The following is a 21,153-nucleotide window of genomic DNA, read 5'->3' as shown; positions in this document are numbered from 1 at the left end:
TAAAGCAGTAGCTCATGGAAAAAACAGCACCCACTGATCTATCAAGGTTGTGATCTGGCCATCTGGGTGTGTTCACACTCTGGAATTTACTATTGTGCATTTATTGTTCAAGATTTGGTAAAATATACCTTTAAATGTAAAGTCCCATTTCTAAAACAAACACTTTAATGTGACTAATCTTGGAGTGAGAGTTACTTATCTACATAAATTAGGCCATTTTGATCATCGGAGTAAAGAGCAAATGTTATAATAATTGAGTAATTACTTAAATCTAAGTCCTTGCCTCAACTCTGCTTTTCAAAGTTTTACCTATATTAAACCTAATAAAGCCCATGTAATTTCTATGGTAAAAAAAAAAATCACTTTTAATATTCCTCTGGAAGGGCTATTTCACTCCTCCCAAATACATTTGTCAAAAACAAAAGGGAAATTGTAGGCAGAAAAGCAGTTTCCGTTCATAGGGCTTGTTGCCTTTACAGATGGAAGCCAAACACTGCATTTACTTCTCAAGTCAAAATCACATGAAAATCACAGCGAAAGCTTTCGAAGATGGCAGACTATGTATATGATATTACTTTGGGATAGTGCCAAAAGACAAACTGCATTGCCAACTTGACTGGAAAGAAATATTTCAATCAATTTTTAAAGCAGCAAATACGGCGAGCCCACATTATGGACTAAAGACCTGCCAAATCCTGTCTCTCTCATTTTAAATCTTCATCAAAGAGTTTTGTATTAAAGAGTAAGATATGTAAGTACATAAGTAATTCCCATTTCTAAAATGTAAATTTCTGACTTAAATGTAAAATAAGGATTTTTGTTTATTGCACAACGTAACATATTATATTTTAGTGGTTTGCACAATCTACTCTTGCATATAAATTAAAAATTTCTTATTTTAAGGGTTTTTACATTTATAATAATCATTTAATAATTAATTCTTGCAAGTGGATCTTTATGTTGACATACTAAACGTTTTGATAACTGAGGTTATAAACAGTTTTACGACTGTGGTTAATGTGTGTTTCTTCTACTTACTTCTGTGCTCCCTGAGACAACAGCTCTGTCCACGTTAACTAGCAATGGTTCTTCCATCTGGCACACCCCCAGTGACCACTCCACACAGCGGTGATGAGCCCAACAAGTGCCTAAAATGGTTAAAGTGAAAAGAAGCAAAGGAATAAACATTAAACATATTAACATCAATAAGGAAAGACGTACAATGCCCAAATCAACTCTGAAGTGTGACTATACAATGACATTCTGTATTTGTGATCCTACTAAAGCAGGCCTACTCAAAATGTATCATCTGGAAACTTGCTATAAATGCAAATTTCAGGTCACAACCAAGACCTACTGAATCAAACATTCCTATTCTGGTGACTAGAAATCTACGTGTTAACAAGCCATCCCAGTGACTGTGATGCATCCAATAGTTTGAGAATCAGCACATCAGTGACTATTTCTTTAACAAAGAAATTAGTTTCTAGACATTTTATTTAGAGATGACTCTATTTTATTGGTATACTTACATAAAATATAAAGGAAAATTATTTAATATTTTGCTTATGACAAATAAGCTTCACAAAGCTATTCTACTCCATCCCACATCAAGACCCCATGTCAATCATCAATAACTCTTTAAATTCTCTATCTGAGGGCACCTGGACAATGATATGCAGTTCACCTGAGGGATGCAATTTACTCAAAACCAAACAGCAATATATCATGAGTATGGGTTATGACACTGCAGTAATAAGACACCCATATGGCTAAGATCTATTGTCCTTCACCAGACGTTGCCCAAGTTTTCACAGATCCCTTTAAAATTTCTCTTTCCCCTGGAGTTCCCGTCATGGCGCAGTGGTTAACGAATCCGACTAGGAACCACGGGATTGCGGGTTCAATCCCTGGCCTCGCTCAGAAGGTTAAGGATCCGGCGTTGCCATGAGCTGTGGTGTAGGTTGCAGACACGAATCAGATCCTGCGTGGCTGTGGCGAAGGCCGGTGGCTGTGGTTCCGATTAGACCCCTAGCCTGTGAACCTCCATATGCTGCGGGAGCAGCTCAAGAAAAAGGCCCAAAATGACAATAAATAAATAAATTAAATTAAATTAAATTAAATTTCTCTTTCCCTAGTTGTCAGATCTCCATAACACTGACGTCTACACAACAGTAAACACAAATATTTATAAAAGTATCCAGCTCAGTGATGGCCCTGTGTAGATGCTAAATAAACTAGTTAAACATAATTAGAGAATTTGTTTTACCTACACGGGCATATTTAATGACAATTTTTACGACATGATCATAAGCATTTACAGATGAAAGGTATTTACTATTAGGTTGGTAATTCACTAAAATAAAAACGTTTACAGAATCAAGAGGCAGCTGGAGTTCCTGTCGTGGCTCAGTGGTTAATGAAGCTGACTAGCATCCATGAGGACACGGGTTTGATCCCTAGCCTCACTCAGTGGGTTAAGGATCTGGGGTTGCCGTGAGCTATGATGGAGGTAGAAGATGTGGCTCAGATCTTTCGTTGCTGTGGCTGTGGCATAGGCCAGCGGCTAATAGCTCTAATTCGACCCCTAGCCTGGGAACCTCCATTTGCCACTGGTGCGGCCCTAAAAGACAAAAAGAAAAAAACATAATAATAATAAATAAATTTAAAAAAAAAAAAGAATCAAGAGGCAGTTATTATTGCAGACTGGCTCATACCTGTAGGATCAAATAAGGCTTGGACATCAATGGCATCTGGAAGGCCAACCAGACTGAGTTCATCCCATAATTTACCAGCCTGATCATCTGAAGCAGTCTGAGTGCTTACACTTACACAAGACACTATATTCTGCTGAGGAGATCGTTCCCTGGAAAATAAAATAAGACAGATGTGAAAGTGATATCATATAGAAAACTGTTTTGTTTCACAGTGACTTAATGTACTGCCAAAATCAATTTTAATTTATTAGGCATAATCTGTCATAAGACAACTTTTAGAATATATGTTATTATTCATAGTAGAAATATAATACTGGGTAGCTATATTATGTCACATAAGCAACAACTAAAAAAGAAAAGTCTCCACATCCATAAGGAAGTAATACAAATTAGCCACAGGCTTGTTTTGCCATTCCACAATTTTTTTAAGTGACATTCTAATATTCTAGTCAGGAACCATATTTTATCACATGAAATGAGTATTCCCTTTGGCCTTACTTAAAATGTTTAAAAAACATAGCTTGATCAATCAAAAAAAGTTTCATTTGCTTTATGATAAGTGAGGACTACCCCAACAGAACTGGCAGTTAATTTTATATAAAGAAAAGGTTATTTCCCAGGGGAAATGAAAACCCACTACACGACTGAGGAGGGAGGCGGTGGGAGTGGAACGGTCAGCAGGAGCTTTCTCACGGTCCCGCAACAATCTCGACAGCTGGACTGCGGCATGACGCTGCAAGTACCCTCTGCTAAGACTTTACCTCACAAACCACAAGTAAAAAGCAAACACAAAACAGCTACTAGTGACTTGGGAATAAGGAAAACAGCGTAAGAGCAAGAAATACCTTATAAAAACGAAGACTGAATAAGGTATGCAACATATAGGAGATTGCAGATTTTTAAAGCACTAGACCTTCAGACACTGAGATCGTTATGCAAACAGGGAATACCACTGTGTCTAACATTAAACACCGGCAATCAGATGACCGGCACTAAAACTTTAATGTTCTCCTGATGTCACAGTATTTAACCTGATCATAGTTCTTGATTAAATCACTATTGAATATAGATCATAACTCACTGCACTTCTGTATGCTGGATATTTATCATGATTCCTATTAAGAGAAAATCAGCACAATGACCAGGGTACTAAACTTTTTTATACCTGGAATCATTGAAAGAAAAAAAGTATTAACATATTTCAATCAATACATTTGAATATCAAACCATATAAAAATAACGAGTATATTTTATGTTTAGTATTAGAAATGCACAGACTCATTTTTTTTTAGAAAGTTTAGCATGCTAGGCTAACTTGAAATTCTCATTTTTATAAATGCGCAAAGTGAAATGAGAACAAACCTCAATACAGATATAACCACCACTGCTATAAATACATCTTTAATATTAATCGCTGCTAATTTATTGGGAGGAAAAAAAGACAAACAGTTCATCTATAAAGATGAAAGTATTGTTTTAACATACTTTCTTTGCACCAGTATTTGCTGGGGGACGGGTATAAAAGCCCATAGAATGACTAACCAGCTCCTAACCAGTAGGATACTCCAATTTCACCTTCCAGTTCTGGGACCAGTGTGTACTTATACAACATGTCAGTAAGATGCTGATGACAACCCTAAGGATGCCAGGAGCCCAACTCAGGAAAGAACATCTAGAGAAGTCAGCTAAAACACGTAACATCCCCCAAATTTTAAGTCTAAAAAAAAAGTGAAGAGGAAAAGAATCCTTGATTAAATATTCTTACATTTATGCACCATGAGGGAAAAACTACTTTTAAAACCTTCTTTCTGGAGTTCTCACTGTGGCTCAGTGAAAATGAACCCAATTAGTATCCATAAGGACATGGGTTCGATCCCTGGCCTCACTCTGTGGGCTAAAGGTCCGGCATTGCCATGAGCTGTGGTGTAGGTCGCAGAGGCGACTCGGATCCCGCTTCGTTGTGGCTGTGGTGTAGGTCAGCAGCTGTAGCTCAGATTTACCCCTAGCCCAGGAACTTCCATATGCTGCATGTGTGGCCCTAAAAAAAAGGCAAAAAATAAAATAAAAATAAAAACCCCCTTTCCAAGTTAAAAAAAAAAAAATCAACTAGCTATTTTTCTGGTCTGTAATTCATTAGGATAACACATTTTATAAATATTTTAAATTATTATCACGCTAAATTAACTGTCTCTCCTTAAATGATTACCAAATTTTCTAAGCATGCTTTATTCCTGAGGTCCATTAACTGGTTTATTATCATCACTTAACAACTTGTTAAACAATTAAGTGTATATAAAGACTTTCATTAAACAAGGCTATTTTTACATAATTATCGTAGCTCATAAAAGTTTTCACTAAAAACTAACGTAGCTTATAAAATAAATAAGTAAATGAAGCCCAACTGTATTTCCCAGAACAGGTGTTTATTAATTGCCGTTATTCAAGGCAGAACATGAGGATATGAGACATACTGTGGTCCAGCTCAATTAATTTCCTAATTACTGATGGACAGATTAAGTGTGCAGCAGGACTTCTGATGTACTTCATTGCCATGTGAACTCTCAATTGATCACCAAAGGTAAAGCTAGCTATGGCCTTTAAAACATCAAAACTCTAAATGCGGTTCTGCTAGAACTTCCTTAAGCTGTTCCACCTTAAATTCTTTTAAAAGAGTCCTTCTTGTTATTGTTTTATTTCCTACTTCAGGGCTTCAAGGCATTGGCAGCAGTCCAAAAGAAGGAGCCAATCAAATAAGCACAACACAACAATGCCTCAGTACTTAACTCTGGATAAAAGCCAGATAAGCACTCGGATGATTACATCACCATCCTCAGGGGGCAGAGCTGGGGAGCCTTCCAAGCGAAATTAATTTTTACACTTTCTCCTCAACCACAGAAACGTCTCCTCCTTCAACTACCAGAAACAGGTCCACACACTAAGGCTGCCTTCAAACAAAACTGCAACATCTAACAAAAAATATTAAGTCCACAAGCAAGCCTATCAGATAGGAGTTTGGCTAACTATGATGTCCATGAATACAGATGCATAGACAGTTATACAAATACCTCAGTAAACTCTTGTTGTAGCTAAAATACAGGTGATTTGTAATATTAGTTCCAGGTGTACAACATATGTAAATGCTTATTTCATTTTTGAAAAAAGAGCATCTTCTTGAACTTCATTAAGGGTATCCTCAGCATAGGATTATTTAAAAGGAAGAAAGTTAACCCTTCGTGTTATGATAAGAGTTTCCAGGACAGTTCAACATTCTCTGAATCATAAAAGAAAGAAATCACACATAAAGGACAGGAGTAGTAAAAACCACTTTTGTTTTGCCATTCTATTATATTATAGTCTTACAAACTATTTACAACTTATTAAGAAAAGGGAAAGGAAGACGTTATTAATTATTAAATGTTCATTCCATTTAGAGCTAAGTTCCATGAGTCCCCATACTATAGGCTTTTATGATGTTCTTTACAGTTTTCTTTTTTTTTGTTAATATACAACTAAGATAAACTTTTCTTTTTTAAACAAGAAAGAAATGTTGAGAAAAATGAGTGTTTGCTGGGTTAATGGTGAATCATAAAATATCCCATCAATGTTGGAAACATAAACTGCTCAGTGACACCGCATGTGTATATTCCTTGGCACTGCGGTGAAAACAAACAATACATAGTCTTACTGCATTCAAACCATTTAAATTCAAAATTGCTTACTTTCTCTGTCCCCTTTGTTTTCGTGGTGCTGAGTTTTGTATTTTCTCACAGGTTCCATTGCTGTTGTCATCAACGTCCTTCTTGTTAGAAGGCTGGTTTTTCCATGGCAAAATAAATCCAGGTGTTACTCGAAACTGTTTTAAGTCTCCTTGTCCCAATGAACTTTTTTCACCACAATAACAAAAAGCACAGAGCTGTTCACTGGAAGAAATAACGAGTAAAGAAGACAGGTAAGGAGAAGGATTTTTATTTAACTATTCCAGTTCCAAACAACTGCAAAACACTTGTACTTTAAAATTAAACATGATGTCTTTAGTACAACCTAAGTATTTAAATATGTCTATACCATAAGAAAGATTAGGTTCAACAATTACACATTTGTAATTCTACTTTTCTACTGCACAATTATTAAAAGTAGTCAACGTATCAAATCAAAAAATTATAGCTTGCACTTAGAGAAACAATTTTCTTTTAAACCAAATTTAAAAAAAATGAAGTATTGAAAAGGAATAAAAAAAGGTAAAGCTAAGGCTGGGGAAGAAGGTAGGATTTAGTGGCTACTCAATTAATTATATCCCTGCTTTGTAAAACAAGTGGTGATCAAGTTTTATTCACCACTTGATGGAACATTCTTTATGCATGATATAAGTGTGTAACATACACACTGAGAGAGAAAAGATATAAATTTATGTGGGTAATTAAAGACAGAGAAGGGGATATGGGATTGAAAGGGTTTAAGAGGGGTGAGAAAGTGATCAAGAGGTGGGACACGGGATATATGGAGCAGTGAAACGATTTCTATAATGCACTGTAATTAATGGCAGCTACATGGCATCACACATTTATCAACCATATGTAACACCAAGAATGAACTCTAATGTAAATGATGGATCTTAGTGAATAATAACGTATCAATACTGATTCATCAGTTATAACACATGCCATGCTTCCATATGCCATATCACACTAAAGCAAGATGCTAACACCAGGGGAAATTGAGGCAGGCAGAGGTTTGGAAATTCTCTATACCATCTGCTTGATTTTTCTGTAAACTTAAAGTTGTTCTAAACAAGAAGATCTATGAATTATTTTAAAAAGAAACCATTTAAAAAGTTAAAGAACAAAAAACAACATATACTTACCGAGTATACACTTAACAAGGGATCTTATCTTGGGGGAGGGGGGGGACAGAATTAAAAGGACTACTCAGGAGTTCCCACTGTGGCTCAGTGGGTTCAGAACCCAGCATAGTCTCCATGAGAATGCAGGTTCGATCCCTAACCTCGCTCAGTGGGTTAAGGATCCAGCATTGCCACGAGCTGCAGCGTGGGTCACAGATGTGGCTCCGATCTGACCCCTAGCCTGGGAATTTCCATATGCCACAGGTGCAGCCATAAAAAAAAATAAAATTAAAATAAAAGTTTAAAAATAAAAGAAGTAAATAAAAGGACTCCTCCTCCTGGATATATTTTCTCTTCACATTTATGGCAGCTCTACTCAGATCTTTCTTCTCAAGCACTAGACTTTCCACTGTTACCTCTCTACTGTCCACCCCAGGGACTTTCATAATGCCTTACATTAACAGGTCACAGAAATAATCTATTTTCATTCCATGTCATGTTTACCTTCAATTCATACTGGACTTCTTCTCAACTAATTAACTTCTGTTTATAAAAGTTACCAGTTTAAGTTTTTCCAATATTCCCTTTCAATTTCATGATAAGCTGTGCTGCCCACTGATACTGAGACACACACACACACACACACACACACACAAATGTGATCTAGTTTCAGAAAAATGAAATAGGGAAAAATGTTTTTCTTTCTTCCTAAAGGATACTATATACACTGATATTCTCTGTCAGTATCTTACTAATTCTTAAATTTTATTTCTGCTCTTCTCAGCTTTTAACTCGTGTTTCTTTCAGCCTGGCCTGATTCTAGTTTGTTTCTTCCCCTAGAAACGTTTCCTGTGACGATCAGATGGCCGTCGGCCTGATGAACACTGATGAGGAAATGGAGCGATACTTTCAAAGTATTAACAAAAAAATACCTTAACCTTCGATTTTACATCCAAAACCATCCCTCTAATGGGAAGGTATACTAAAATTATTCCCACATTTCTTTAAGACCTCAGACATTTCACTGCACAACAGACCCTCAATAAAAATATTTCAAAGACATACTCAGATTTGTGAAGAATTAGGCAAAGTTGCAAGAGATGCAGTAATAAGTAAAGACAGTCAAATGTTTCAGAGTTATTTATTGTAAAGTTTCATGTGCGGTGCAAGGGAAATTCCTAGCTTCTGCTCTGGATGTAGAAAGTTGTAAAGAGCTTTGCTCCCACTGTCACACAAAAGCTCTCCAGACAATCTTAAAAAATTGCTTTTCTTGGACACAACAGATTGCACAAGTCGCAGAACAACTCGATCACCTGCAATTCAATGAAAGCCACTTTCAAAAAGAGAGGAGACACAGGCACTCGCTTAATCTGAGGAAGAGGCCACTGGATGTCATAAAGCAAGCTAAGAATTCACTGACAACTTTAACAGGCTGCTAAAAGCCAAGTGTGAGACTAGCAGTACGCCCAGGACCTGAAGACACATGGGGAATTTTAACCCACTCCCCAGGCGCTCATGGTGTGGCGAAGAGTCCTGAGAATGCACCGGTCGTGGGACAAGCCTGGGAGGAGAACCAGGCAATATGGGGCTGGCACAACGACCCACCCACCTTTCTCCTCCACTGTCCCTGGGAAACCAAACCTTACACTGGTAGAAGGATGGCAAATATCTTCACCCTGCGATGGCAAAGACCAGCTGCAGCTGTTCCCATTGTGGCACAACGGAAACAAATCCGACTAGGAACTGTGAGGTTGCAGGTTTGATCCCTGGCCTCGCTCGGTGGGTTAAGGATCCGGTGTTGCCGTGAGCTGTAGTGTCGGTCGCAGACAGGGCTCACATCTGGCATTGCTGTGGCTGTGGTATAGGCCGGCAGCTGTAGATCCGATTCGACCTCTAGCCTGGGAACCTCCATATGCCGCAGGGGTGGCCCTAAAAAGCCAAAAAAAAGAAAGAAATGAAAAGAAAACGAACAAACAAAAGACCAGCTGCGATGGAGGAAGAGAATAGGCGAGAGGGTGGACCTCTGCCCTGGAGGAGGAGCAAGACCAGGTCCTGGGCCCGGACCACTAAGGACTCCCATGGCTGCGGCAGTGACTATCGCCAAGAACACCTGACCCTGAGACCAGAGAACCTGGGGCTTCCCTAAGAGTACAGCTGAATCACAACAAGAAATGTCCTGTGGCTCCAATGCACACTGTTAACGGGAATGTAAAACTGTATCGGTACACTGGAAGACACTGTGGCATTTTCTTTCAACAATTACTTCTAATTGAAATAAGAAGTAAAATTAAAACCTAATGGTCACACCAAAACCTGCAAGTGAACGTCATACCAACTTTATCCCTAAATGCCCCAAACTGGAAACTACCCAAATAACCCTTAACTGGGAAATGATAAGCTGTAGCAGGCACCTCCTTAAAGGAGAATCCTATTCAGCAATGAAAAGGAAACACCTACTGGAGTGCCCGTCGTGGCGCAGTGGTTACCGAATCCAACTAGGAACCATGAGGTTGCGGGTTCGATCCCTGGCCTTGCTCAGTGGGTCAAGAATCCGGCGTTGCCGTGAACTGTGGGTAGGTTGCAGATGCGGCTTGGATCCCATGTTGCTGTGGCTCTGGTATAGGCCGGCGGCTACAGCTCTCATTAGACCCCTAGCCTGGGAACCTCCACGTGCTGCAGGAGCAGCCCAAGAAAAGGCAAAAAGACAAAAAAAAAAAAAAAAAAAAAAAAAAAAAAAGAAAAGGAACCACCTACTGAGAAACACAATGATACAGATGAATTTCAAATGCATCACACTAAGTCTAAAACCCAGAATCAAAAGGACATATACTTTACAATCCCATTCACGGTGTAACTGCATAGGCAGAGCTCCAGGTCAGAAAGAAGGTAAGTGACCGCCCAGGGGAGAAGATGGGACCAAGGACAACAACAAATGGGCGTCAGGGGCTTTTTCAGAACGACGGAACTGTCCTTTACCATGCTGTGGTATATGACAGTATACAACTATCAAGACTCACTAAATGGGTGAGATTTACTGTATATAGATTAAACATTAATTTTTAAAAATAAAAAGGTTGGGGGGAGTTCCCGTCGCGGCGCAGTGGTTAACGAATCCGACTAGGAACCATGAGGTTGCGGGTTCGGTTCCTGCCCTTGCTCAGTGGGTTAAGGATCCAGCGTTGCCGTGAGCTGTGGTGTAGGTTGCAGACACGGCTGGGATCCCACGTTGCTGTGCCTCTGGCGTAGGCCGGTGGCTACAGCTCCGATTCAACCCCTAGCCTGGGAATCTCCATATGCTGCGGGAGCGGCCGAAGAAATAGCAACAACAACAACAACAACAAAAAGACAAAAGACAAAAAAAAAAAAAAAAAAAAAAGGTTTGGGGCCAAGACAAAGAAAACAAAAAGGAAGTATATGTTTAAATAACTAGAAATGAAATGCTAGATGACCGATGCAGAGAGACACGAAAATATGATAAAGCGTTTATAGCCTAAGACTAAGAAATCAATTAGAACCGAAAGTTTGAAATTCCTTCGAAATTAAATTCAAGAGGGTAAGAAACATGGGTCTTAAGGGAAACCATCTTAAAAATAAAATATAAGGTATGCTTAATAGAAAAAATAATCAATCAACTAATCAGTGCAATGAAAAAGCAGAAAAAAGGTATTGTTTTCATGGGGTTCCGGGAAACAATCAATCAAATGAACTATTGGGGGGGGAGCAGGAACAGTGGCTAAAATGTGGGGGGGGTTATGTCTTATTTATTTTTCATCCTACTCTTTCATTTTGAACATTTTCAAAACTTTCCCCAAATCTGGAACATGGTATGGGTTTGAAATTTTTAATATAATTTAAAATTTTACTTTAAATATGAGGCAGCCATCATACAGAGTTTGGAGGAAACTTGAATTGGGTTGTAGAATAATCACTTTTGCAACTGTGCCGAGAACAATCTGGACTGTAGAAAGCGGAAGTGGAGACCTTCGATCTCCTTGAGTAACAGGGATGGGAACGAGGATGGGAGCCAGGTTAAGAGGTAAGTACTTGTCTGGGCATCTTCTAAAACTAAGCGACACGATTTAGGACAAAGGAGCTGGTGGTTCCTTCAGGAGATTAAGGACCTGGAGTTGTCACTGCTGTGGCAAGGGTTCGATTCCTGACCCATAAAAACACATGTGCCATGGATGCAGCCAAAAAAAAAAAAAAAGGATATGAGGAAAAGGACAGAAATCAAGGATTACCTTTAAAAGTTTTTGGTCTAAGCAACTGTAAGAATATTGGTTATCCTTCGTGGAGATGAAGAAATCCTGGGGAGAAGGTCTGGGGAAGGCATAGGGTCAGAACCAAGAGTGGCTTGGAAGACTAGTACGCTTCCAAGAGGAGGTGTCAAGCAGACCGATGGCTAGGAACGTCGAGTTCAAAGAAAGGTCAGCCCTGGACACAGAAACGTGGGGTCCATCTGCACTCAGCCAGGTCTCTGCTATCAGAAGGAACATCAGCAAACACGGTGAGGCCCTCGACCTGAGGACTCCAACACCAGAGTCAAGGAGTCTCTGCAGAATCCAGCACGGGACAAAATGAGCAGAGACAGGCCGAAAGCAAAAGAAAGAGAACACTTAAAGAAGATGGGAACTGACAGAACACTGGATAGTGACTGTAACAAAGAAATTTTTTTAAAAAGATAGGAACAGTCTGTGGATGGATGATTTCCGTTTTATTGAGGTCTTCCAAATAAGACCTAAAATTTACAAAACTTCAAAGCTGAATTATATACAGAGACGGTGTGACAGCCTACATTTCTTTTTTTAAAGAATGAAGAGAGGGTAAAGAACAAGAGTATAAATACTAAAATGTACAGGTAAATCAGAAGCCAGTCCTTAGACACGTGCCTTCTGTGGGACCCGCGTACTGGTGACACCCCACTCTGCTCTGAGAAGTCTCCGAGCCAGACTGCCCTCCGCCCTACAGGCACTGAGCCATGGGCTTCTGCCACCCAGCAACACAGAGAGCCATCAGCCTCAAGCTTAGAGCTGCGAAATAATGCAGTTCCATCCAGCTCATATCCTCTGCTTGCACTCTGAATTGCCTCTATAGTCGACTCACTGCCCTTCCTCCTGTCACCAGTCTCCAAACCACCTGCATTCATTCTCTAACCTGATTTTGGCTTCGACACCAACAGAGACCAGGGAGCTTGCAGATTCCTCAGACACAGAGCGCTGAAGGGCTGGGACCAGCTGTTTGCTGTTGTCCACTTCTGCTTCAGCATCCTCTTCTGCTGATTGTTCTTTGATTTCTGCTTAATAGTAAACAAGAGAATATAAAAAGTCATTATGTATTTATACCAATCTTTAGTCTATTTATCTATAAAGTACACATCATAAAGGAAAAAGAATGTAAACAAATAACCATAAACACAAGAGGGAGTTCCCGTTGTGGCGCAATGGAAACAAACCTGACTAGTATCCACGAGGTCACAGTTTAGTCCCCTGGCCTCGCTCAGTGGGTTAAGGATCTGGCGTTGCTGTGAGCTGTGGTGTAAGTCACAAATGTGGCTCGGATCCTGTGTTGCTGTGGCTGTGGTGTAGGCTGGCAGCTACAGCACCGATTCAACCCCTAGCCTGGAAACTTCCATATGCTGCAGGTACAGCCCTAAAAAAGAAACACAAGAAAAGCTTTTATATATAAACGCAGGATCCGAGCCTCATCTGCTACCTACACCACAGCTCACAGCAATGCCAGAACCTTAACCCAATGAGCAGGGCCAGGGATCGAATCTGCATCCTCATGGCTATTAGTCGGGTTCATTAACCACTGAGCCATGACGGGAACTCACAGAGACGTTTCAATCTTAGTAATAACCATTAAGAACCTTATTTTCAGGATTATAGCAGTTCACCTATAGAACAGATATACTTTAATGTGACTTGTAAAAAAGTTTCTTCATAATTTATAAATTGAAAGTATCATCTTTTTTTCTTTTTTGGCAGCCGTGCGGCATATGGAGTTCCTGGGGCCCTGGATCAAACCCGAGTCAATCCAATCCCGAGCTGTGACCTCCTCCACAGCTGTGGCAACTGGATCTTTAACCTACTACACCAGGCCAAGGACTGAACCCGAGTCCCTGCCGCTGCAGAGACTGTCAATCCCGCTGTGCCACAGCGGGAACTCCTGTAATATCAGCCACTCTAAAAGCTAAATGATCCTGACTCCACTGCCTTTTTCAGTTATCCTCAAGACTCCAACCCCACACAACACCTCACACATGCCTGCTTAGGAGGCAGTCTAGATGCCGAGAGGCCCTTCAAACACTACCACCTCTGGCTAGTACCTTTCTTCTCCAGGATCCTGCTTTTCTACCTGGGAGTTTACTTAGACCTCCCTGGACTCATATCCCCAAACAAACAAACAAACAAAAAGGCAAGCAGCTTAAAGTCCTTCATGCTCCTCCAGGCTTTCTCTCCTTCCTTTTCACCACCAAACTTCCTGCAATGGGACCGGGGCGGGGGGCAAACCCGACACCTTCTTCCGCAGATAAGCCCTCCCGTACGGCATCCATCCTCTCCCCCGCAGCACTGTTCTCTCGACCCCCACTGGTGGCCAAAGAACCATCCAGGGGCCCCTCACTAAGCTTCCTCAATGAAATGCTCCCCACCCCTTAAGCGCAGTCCTGGATCACCACGGGCTCTGAGTCCTTCGGACCTGCTCTCAAGGACCACCTCCACCCACTACCAACCACAGACAACGTGACGTAGAAGTCTTCTCTCTCAGGCTAATTCACTTCTCTGTAAAGTTAGAAAGCTACTACATCTCATGAGGTTAACAAAGATTAAATGGTCTCACATCTGTCCCTTCAGCTGTCTTCCTTAGGCCTCTAAATGGGAGTGCAGCCTCTGTACGGCCTTTCTGTGCTCATCCAGGAAGCACTTAATTATTACCCAGAGTTCAACAACCTCCTCTGGTCTCACTGATCTTTACGGCAACATCTCTGGCCCTAACGTCCTCCTGACCCCCAGACCACACTTTCGCTGCATGCAAGGCCCATCCAGCAGCCTGAACACTTACTTTGGCGGCAAATGTGACCTCTCACCTCTCAGATGGACATTTCAATGACTCCCTTATTTTTACAACTATCAAAGTCTTCTAGATTCAAAATGAATTTTACAGAACTAGTTTGACAAATGAATAGTTTTGAGAACTATTAATTTTTTAGTTAGAAATAACTAGAAATAACTGTAAATCCCATCAGATCATAAAATTAATGATGAAATGAGGCATCCAACAGATGGATTTGGTTTTCCTATTTAAAATAATGTTTCTGTTTTAAATTGAAATAGAAAAGTTGACCATAAATTAAGTGCTTGTGGGGCCTATTAATCATGGTGTCTGTCCTGTCTACCCCAGCCACAAAATTGATATAGAGTACCCAGAATCAAATCTACAAAAAAACATATTTATAACAAAGATGGATTATAAAAAGGCCTGCAAATTTGACTACATAAAATATTAAATTTCTACATGACAAAGGACCCCATGGACAAAATTTAAAAATACATCACAGATGGAAAGAAAATACATGTGTTTTGTGCCCTCAAAAAGGTATTCAACTCCAGAATATGTAAAGAACTCCACAGATGAACAAGGCACACAGAAAAATGGACAAAGGACAAAAATGTGCCCTCTCTTTCTTGTGTTATTCATGCCTTAGTAGGGCACATAGCTGCTCAGCTGTAGACTTTATTTGCAACCCCTTTTGCAGCTAGAGCAGGTTAAGTTCTCACCAACAGAATACAACCCGAAGTAACCATGAACTTCTACATCACCAAAGAGGAAGGCACTTGCTCCAGACTAAATCATGTCTCCTCTTTCCTAGAGACTGGACCAGGAACATGTCAGCAACCCAGCTGCAATGCTGCAGACAAGAACAGCACCCCAGGGGAGGGCAGAGAAACAGGCTGGAAGGAACGTGGGTCCATCAACAACCACAGGGAGCAAAACCACCCCATCAGCCTAGATGTCCCACTCAGAAACATTACATGAAAGCAAAATGAAGGTTTTATTTAAGCCACTGCTACATCTGAGGGTCTCTGCACAGCAGTTTAACCCATGCTTGAGTTAACACAGAAAACTGTTATCAAGTGTGGGGAACTACCGTTAACAAAAACGTAAAGCAGGTGGGCTGGTGAGCAGGTGATGAGAACAGCGAGAGCAGTGGCTCACCTGTTATGCTGCATCAAACTCTTTGGTAGGATCATGACCCACGATAACCTGCAAGCAGGCTGCGTGCCTCCGGAGCTCTAGGGCAAGTATCTGGAGACAGCCAGAGATTATTCTGCGCAGCCTGCCCTCTGGTGCCTTTACCAACAAAGACAGGAAGGAATGCAATAGTGCTTGAGAGGTTCTCGCTGCCTATAACAAAGTGCTACAAAATGACCATACAGAAAAATACCTTTAAAGAGGTGTTTCATTTCTGCCCAGAAATGCACCGAGCGCATGTGGGATATGCTCATTTTGTACCATTTCTACCACCAGGTTACAAGCACGGGTACGAGTCAAGAGAAGAGACGGGAACCATTAAAGAGGAGTAAGAAGAACGCCTCAGAAGCTTGTAGACAATGAGGCAAATGGACAAGAGTCCTGTTACTCTGCCGTAGGAACACACTTCTGCTAAGAGCTGCTCCATTTAGCCTGCACCCCCAAATCATGGGCCCGCCAAGAGGGTACAGCCTGTGTGCTCTCAATGTGTTGCTATCAACCACTACGGCCTCTAGTCAAAATTTTACTTCTGGCAAGTTGAGGCACAATCTCAGTCCCTTCTTTTTCTCGCTTGCAAAAGGAAACAAGTAACACTTAAACCACTTGCAGAGTTTGGTTTATGGCTTATAACTAAGGGTGGGCAAGTAAGAGGGCTGTGTGTCCGCCCGACTGACTTCCCCTTGGAGCTCAAAGGACAGGGTAAGGTTAAACAGGAATGCGACTCATAAGCAAGTATACGACCTTCTGAAATTGCAGAGGGAGGAAAACAACAGATTCAGACAAAGGGATTTAAAAATAAAAAAACAAAAAAGGAAGAAGAAGACACGGACCAGGAACCGGCCTGATCCCCAAGGAGGATGTCAAAGCAAGGAGGCTTTCAGAGGTCACCTGGCTACCTCTTTGCTCATGCAGCTACTATGACCACTGGCTCTGCCCAGGATCCTAACCTGCATCTGCTAAAGACACAGTCAGGATTGCTGCGTTTCGGTTTTACTTTTGGTTTGGATTTTGTTGTTTGCATCATTTGTTTTTTATGAAATAAGGAAGAATCTTATGACTGCTTCCTAGGAAACAGCTCCAGCCACAAAGTAGAGACAGAAAACAGTATCCCTAAATATGTGAAACTATATGTAAAAATAGACCCTAGCTTTTTGAGCTGTTGCTCTTCATGTAGTTGAATAAGTTAGACCTCACTATCCGTCAAAGTTGAGGCAGGACAATTAAACAAGTGTTCATGTGTCTCTCTTCCCCTAGCTCAAGTCGTGGAAAGACGGGCAGAGTCTGGCGGCAGAATGTGAAACAGCCTGCTCTAGCTGAAAATGACCTGGCAATATCCGAAGAGAGACTTCATCCAGAGACACTCTGGACAAAATAACTGTGAGCCCAGAGACAACTGCGCAGCCAGCCCTGATGCCAGTACTGGGTTATCTTCATTCACTACTGAAAAAGCCTCCTAAACACCATCCTGCACTTGCACCTAACACAAGAAAGCTAGCTACTCAGCTACTGTGCCACTCTGCAGAGTTTTGGCCTTTTCATGGGGTTGTATTAGTTCAAATGGCAACAGACCCAAACTGCACAAGTTAAAACAAGCAGATACTTTTTTCTAAGGTTAAAAAATTTTTAAGTGTTCTATTTTTCTTTGATACAAAGTCTCCAGTGTATCCTTCTCCTTACTTTGAAGCTGACCTAAAACACTGACAATGCCAGTTAGTCACCAAATGCTCTAGTGCTGAAAAGGAGGAGTCCTCTCCAATGAACGGATGATCAGAGGGCGTGTGGTTTTAGTCGGTTCACCTACTTGTGTTTCATCTCAAACCACCAGGTGTCACACGTGGGCGGTAACTACACGAAAGAGCCTGTTCAGGTAGGGAGGTGCCTAGGAGAACCCGGAGAGCCCGTGCACTTCACGCGTCTGGGCGGGGCCGGTCTCCGTGGACGCAAAGGTCACAAGCGTGTAAGTCAGCTCCAGCCCTGCCTTTGCGCGATGCCATTCATTCCACCTCCCAGGACTCTTACTCCATCCTTAATATGAAAGGACATGAAAAAGTTTTTTACGACATGTCCTTAATATGAAGGGATGTGAAAAAGTCTTTTACGACATGAAAAAGTTCAAAGGAACAGCAAAGCCTGGTGTGCTCTCTCAGTTAAAATCAGAGGCTTGGAATCACGAGGTCCAGAATCTGCATCACAGCGCAGTCATTTACCCTGAGCACTGTGCCCTTGGCAACCTGCTTGACCTCGTCTCAATTTCAGTTTGCTAATCATTTAAAAGACAGCTAATGGCACCTACTACAAAACTGTCTTTAGGATCAGAAAAGATAATACACGGGGCCCTTGGCCTGATGCCCCGAGTCTGTGTTAAGTGTAGGCATGTGGCTGCTACTCTGATGATCCGAATCCACACACTCGATGTAATTCCACCTCACTGGATAGGATCAAATTCCTCAAGTCAGAGAACGTATTATTAGATTGTACTGTGGGAAGTAACAGGAATAAAGAGAACATTTATTTAGCCCCTCCTTGCTCTTTGCTGGGGATTTAATAAATCATTACTTTAGAATGATTTTTTACCACACAAAACTTTGAGTAATTACTAGGTACCATACATTCTATCCCAATGATAGACAGTACAAAACTAGAGTCGGGATCCCTATCTTGAATGGATCTATTCAGGAAACAGCAAGTGGTGAGAACAGGACACAGTAACTGTCATGATGGGAGGTTCAAGGTATGATGAGAAGTAAAAGAAGAGGGGAGAAATACAGCCTACAAAGGTTCCAAAAGGTATTAGGAGGAAGCCCAGCTAACACAAAAAGGACAGGTAGCAATGTATCTAATAGGTCCCTCATTTAATTCTTCTCTTTTAAAAGTAATACCTGACATGTTATCTTCATTAATTTATTTATTTGCTTATTTATGGCTGCACCCAAGGCATAAGGAAGCTCCCAGGCCAGACTGACTACAAGCCACAGCTGTGACCTATGCCGAAGCTATGGCAACTCTGGATCCTTGAACCCACTGCACTGGGCCATGGTCTAAACCTACACCTCCGCAACAACCTGAGGTGCTACAGTCAGATTCTTAACCCACTGCACCAGAGTGGATCTCCACAGTATCCTCATTTTAAAAAAAAGGAAACTAGGAGTTCCCGTTGTGGCTCAGTGTTTAACAAATCTGACTAGGAACCATGAGGTTGCAGGTTCCATCCCTGGCCTTCCTCAGTGGGTTAAGGATCCGGTGTTGCCAGGAGCTGTGGTGCAGTTTGCAGACGCAACTCGGATGCCGAGTTGCTGTGGCTGTGTTGTAGGCCGGTGGCTGCAGCTCCAATTCGACCCCTAGCCTGGGAACCTTCATATGCCATGGGAGCAGCCCAAGAAATGGGAAAAAGACCAAAAAAAAAAAAAAAAAAGGGAAACTAAAGTCTGAAAGTTAAACAAGAAGCCTGAGGGCACACAACTAATGGGAAACTAAGGGGGAATACAAAATCCAAAGCCCAAGGTGTTCTTTCCACTACTGCACACTGCTCGGCACAACAGCCAATCGTGGCACCTGAGTTTTATGAATAAACTAATAGTAAACAGAAATGTTCGGCATTTTACTAGGACCCTGTTACTGAGGAATCATTTGCTAAGTATCTGGAATATGAGATAAAAGCTAAATATACAGAACTTTCCTCTTTATTTAAGTACTACTGAATAAGATTAAAAAGTAGAAAGAATGTTTACCTTACAGAGAAGTTCACAGGAATAAAATATTTTGACTTTGGACACTATGAAATTTTCCACCCAAAGGTTAAATAATTCTTAGAGAGGGCTGTATGTATCCTACAAACATATTCAGCAAATTTATCAACATGGCAAGCGTAATAAGCCTATACGATGTCAAAAATATTCCAGAGTCCAATTACGGCCTCTACCAACACAGTTACATTCCTTCAACACACCCTATTTTTTTTTTTTTTTTCTGGTCTTTTTTATTTTTACGGCCGCACCTGCGGCACATGGAAGTTCCCAGGCTAGGGGTCAAATCAGAGCTGTAGCTGCCGTCCTACACCACAGCCACAGCAATGCCAGATCTGAGCCGCATCTGGTCTGCCACCTACACCACAGCTCATAGCAATGTCGGATCCTTAATGAGCTGAACGAGGCCAGGGATCAAACCTGCGACTTCATGGATACTAGTCAGATTCATTACTGTTGAGACACAATGGGAACTCCCCACACCCTATCTATTTTTTTTTTTTTTTGCTTTTTTAAGGGGTGCAATCGCAGCATATGGAAGTTCCCAGGCTAGAGATCTAATTGGAGCTACAGACGCCAGCCTACACCACAGCCACAGCAGGGCCAGATCCAAGCCACATCTGCAACCTACACCACAGCTCACGGCAACACCAGATCCTTAACCTACTGAGCAAAGGCCAGGGATTGAACCCACAACCTCATTGTTCCTAGTCAGATTCATTTCCACTGAGCCACGATGGGAACTCCCCCACACCCAATATTTTAATTAATGTTTTAAATGCACTTAATCAGGAGTTCTAGGATGCTGGAGGGAGCAACTACATCTTTATTTTTATTAATCTTTGAGATTTACAATTCTAAAAACCCCATTTTATCATGAACATACACACAAGCAGAGTGGTACAGCAATATTTATGTCTCTGTCACCAACAGAAAGCAGGTAATGTATCATATTCACTGTCTGCAGATATCCCCAAAATATCATTTACCTCATCACTACTTTAAATTACAGTAATTATAAATTAGACTTTATAATTTAAGTGTAAATAAAAATAATACATTATGAAATTACAAATTTGGCTTTTTTACTATTTTGATATTTCAATTTAACTGTCTTTATGATATTATTTTATTTTATTCATTTTAAAACATTATTTGGAAAAAGGTCTGCCATAGGGGTCAGTGGTACAAAACAGTGTACATTCACAGGAGATGGCCCTCCACCAGACTCTACGCTCTACTAAAGCAGCTACGGTTTCCGTTTCACAAACCAGAGCCTATCACAAAACCTGGACGAGGTTCAATAATTGTTTAATTAATTATATATTGTGTAACATAAAGGAAGCGGATAAACCTTATCATATATAAATACATAAACTACAGAGAGCACAGAGAAAAAATAAACTACGATTTTAAATGGGCTGGTTTGGGTCGTCAACACCAACATCCTGTTTCTACTAGTTATCCAAACCACATGCATGCTTCTATGCTTTGGCCAACTTCTAAGTAGAATAAAAATTATTTTCTCTCTCCAAACTTCTTAACCTCCATGGAACCGGCAATTCTTTTCTTGCTTCCTTTACACTACTAAGACGACAGA

General features: G+C 40.9%; 1 protein-coding gene across 12 annotated transcripts in view; it reads right to left on the bottom strand.

Moving 5' to 3' along the window:
• The window catches only part of KMT2C (lysine methyltransferase 2C), a 286,602-nt gene that overhangs the window by 169,212 nt on the left and 96,237 nt on the right, over window positions 1-21,153 (bottom strand). For 6 of the 12 annotated variants that reach the window (XM_021079123.2, XM_085005084.1, XM_021079122.2 and 3 more), the window contains 4 exons: window positions 12,712-12,850; window positions 6,437-6,637; window positions 2,718-2,866; window positions 1,039-1,148 (listed from right to left, as the gene is read on the bottom strand). In XM_021079123.2, coding sequence (XP_020934782.2) covers window positions 1,039-1,148; window positions 2,718-2,866; window positions 6,437-6,637; window positions 12,712-12,850 — 599 coding nt within the window. Of the gene's footprint in view, window positions 1-1,038; window positions 1,149-2,717; window positions 2,867-6,436; window positions 6,638-12,711; window positions 12,854-21,153 lie in introns of all 12 variants that reach the window. The other 6 variants (XM_085005082.1, XM_021079130.2, XM_021079126.2 and 3 more) reach the window with 1 other exon arrangement.

This window comes from Sus scrofa, chromosome 18 (assembly GCF_054392235.1).
Source record: "Sus scrofa isolate SSC_HxYL_T2T_F1_AM1 chromosome 18, Sscrofa_HxYL_maternal_Yorkshire_Landrace_v2.0, whole genome shotgun sequence".
NCBI lineage: Eukaryota > Metazoa > Chordata > Mammalia > Artiodactyla > Suidae > Sus > Sus scrofa.
The sequence above is the reverse complement of the archived record's forward strand: the minus strand, read 5'-3'. Positions and strand labels throughout refer to the sequence as shown.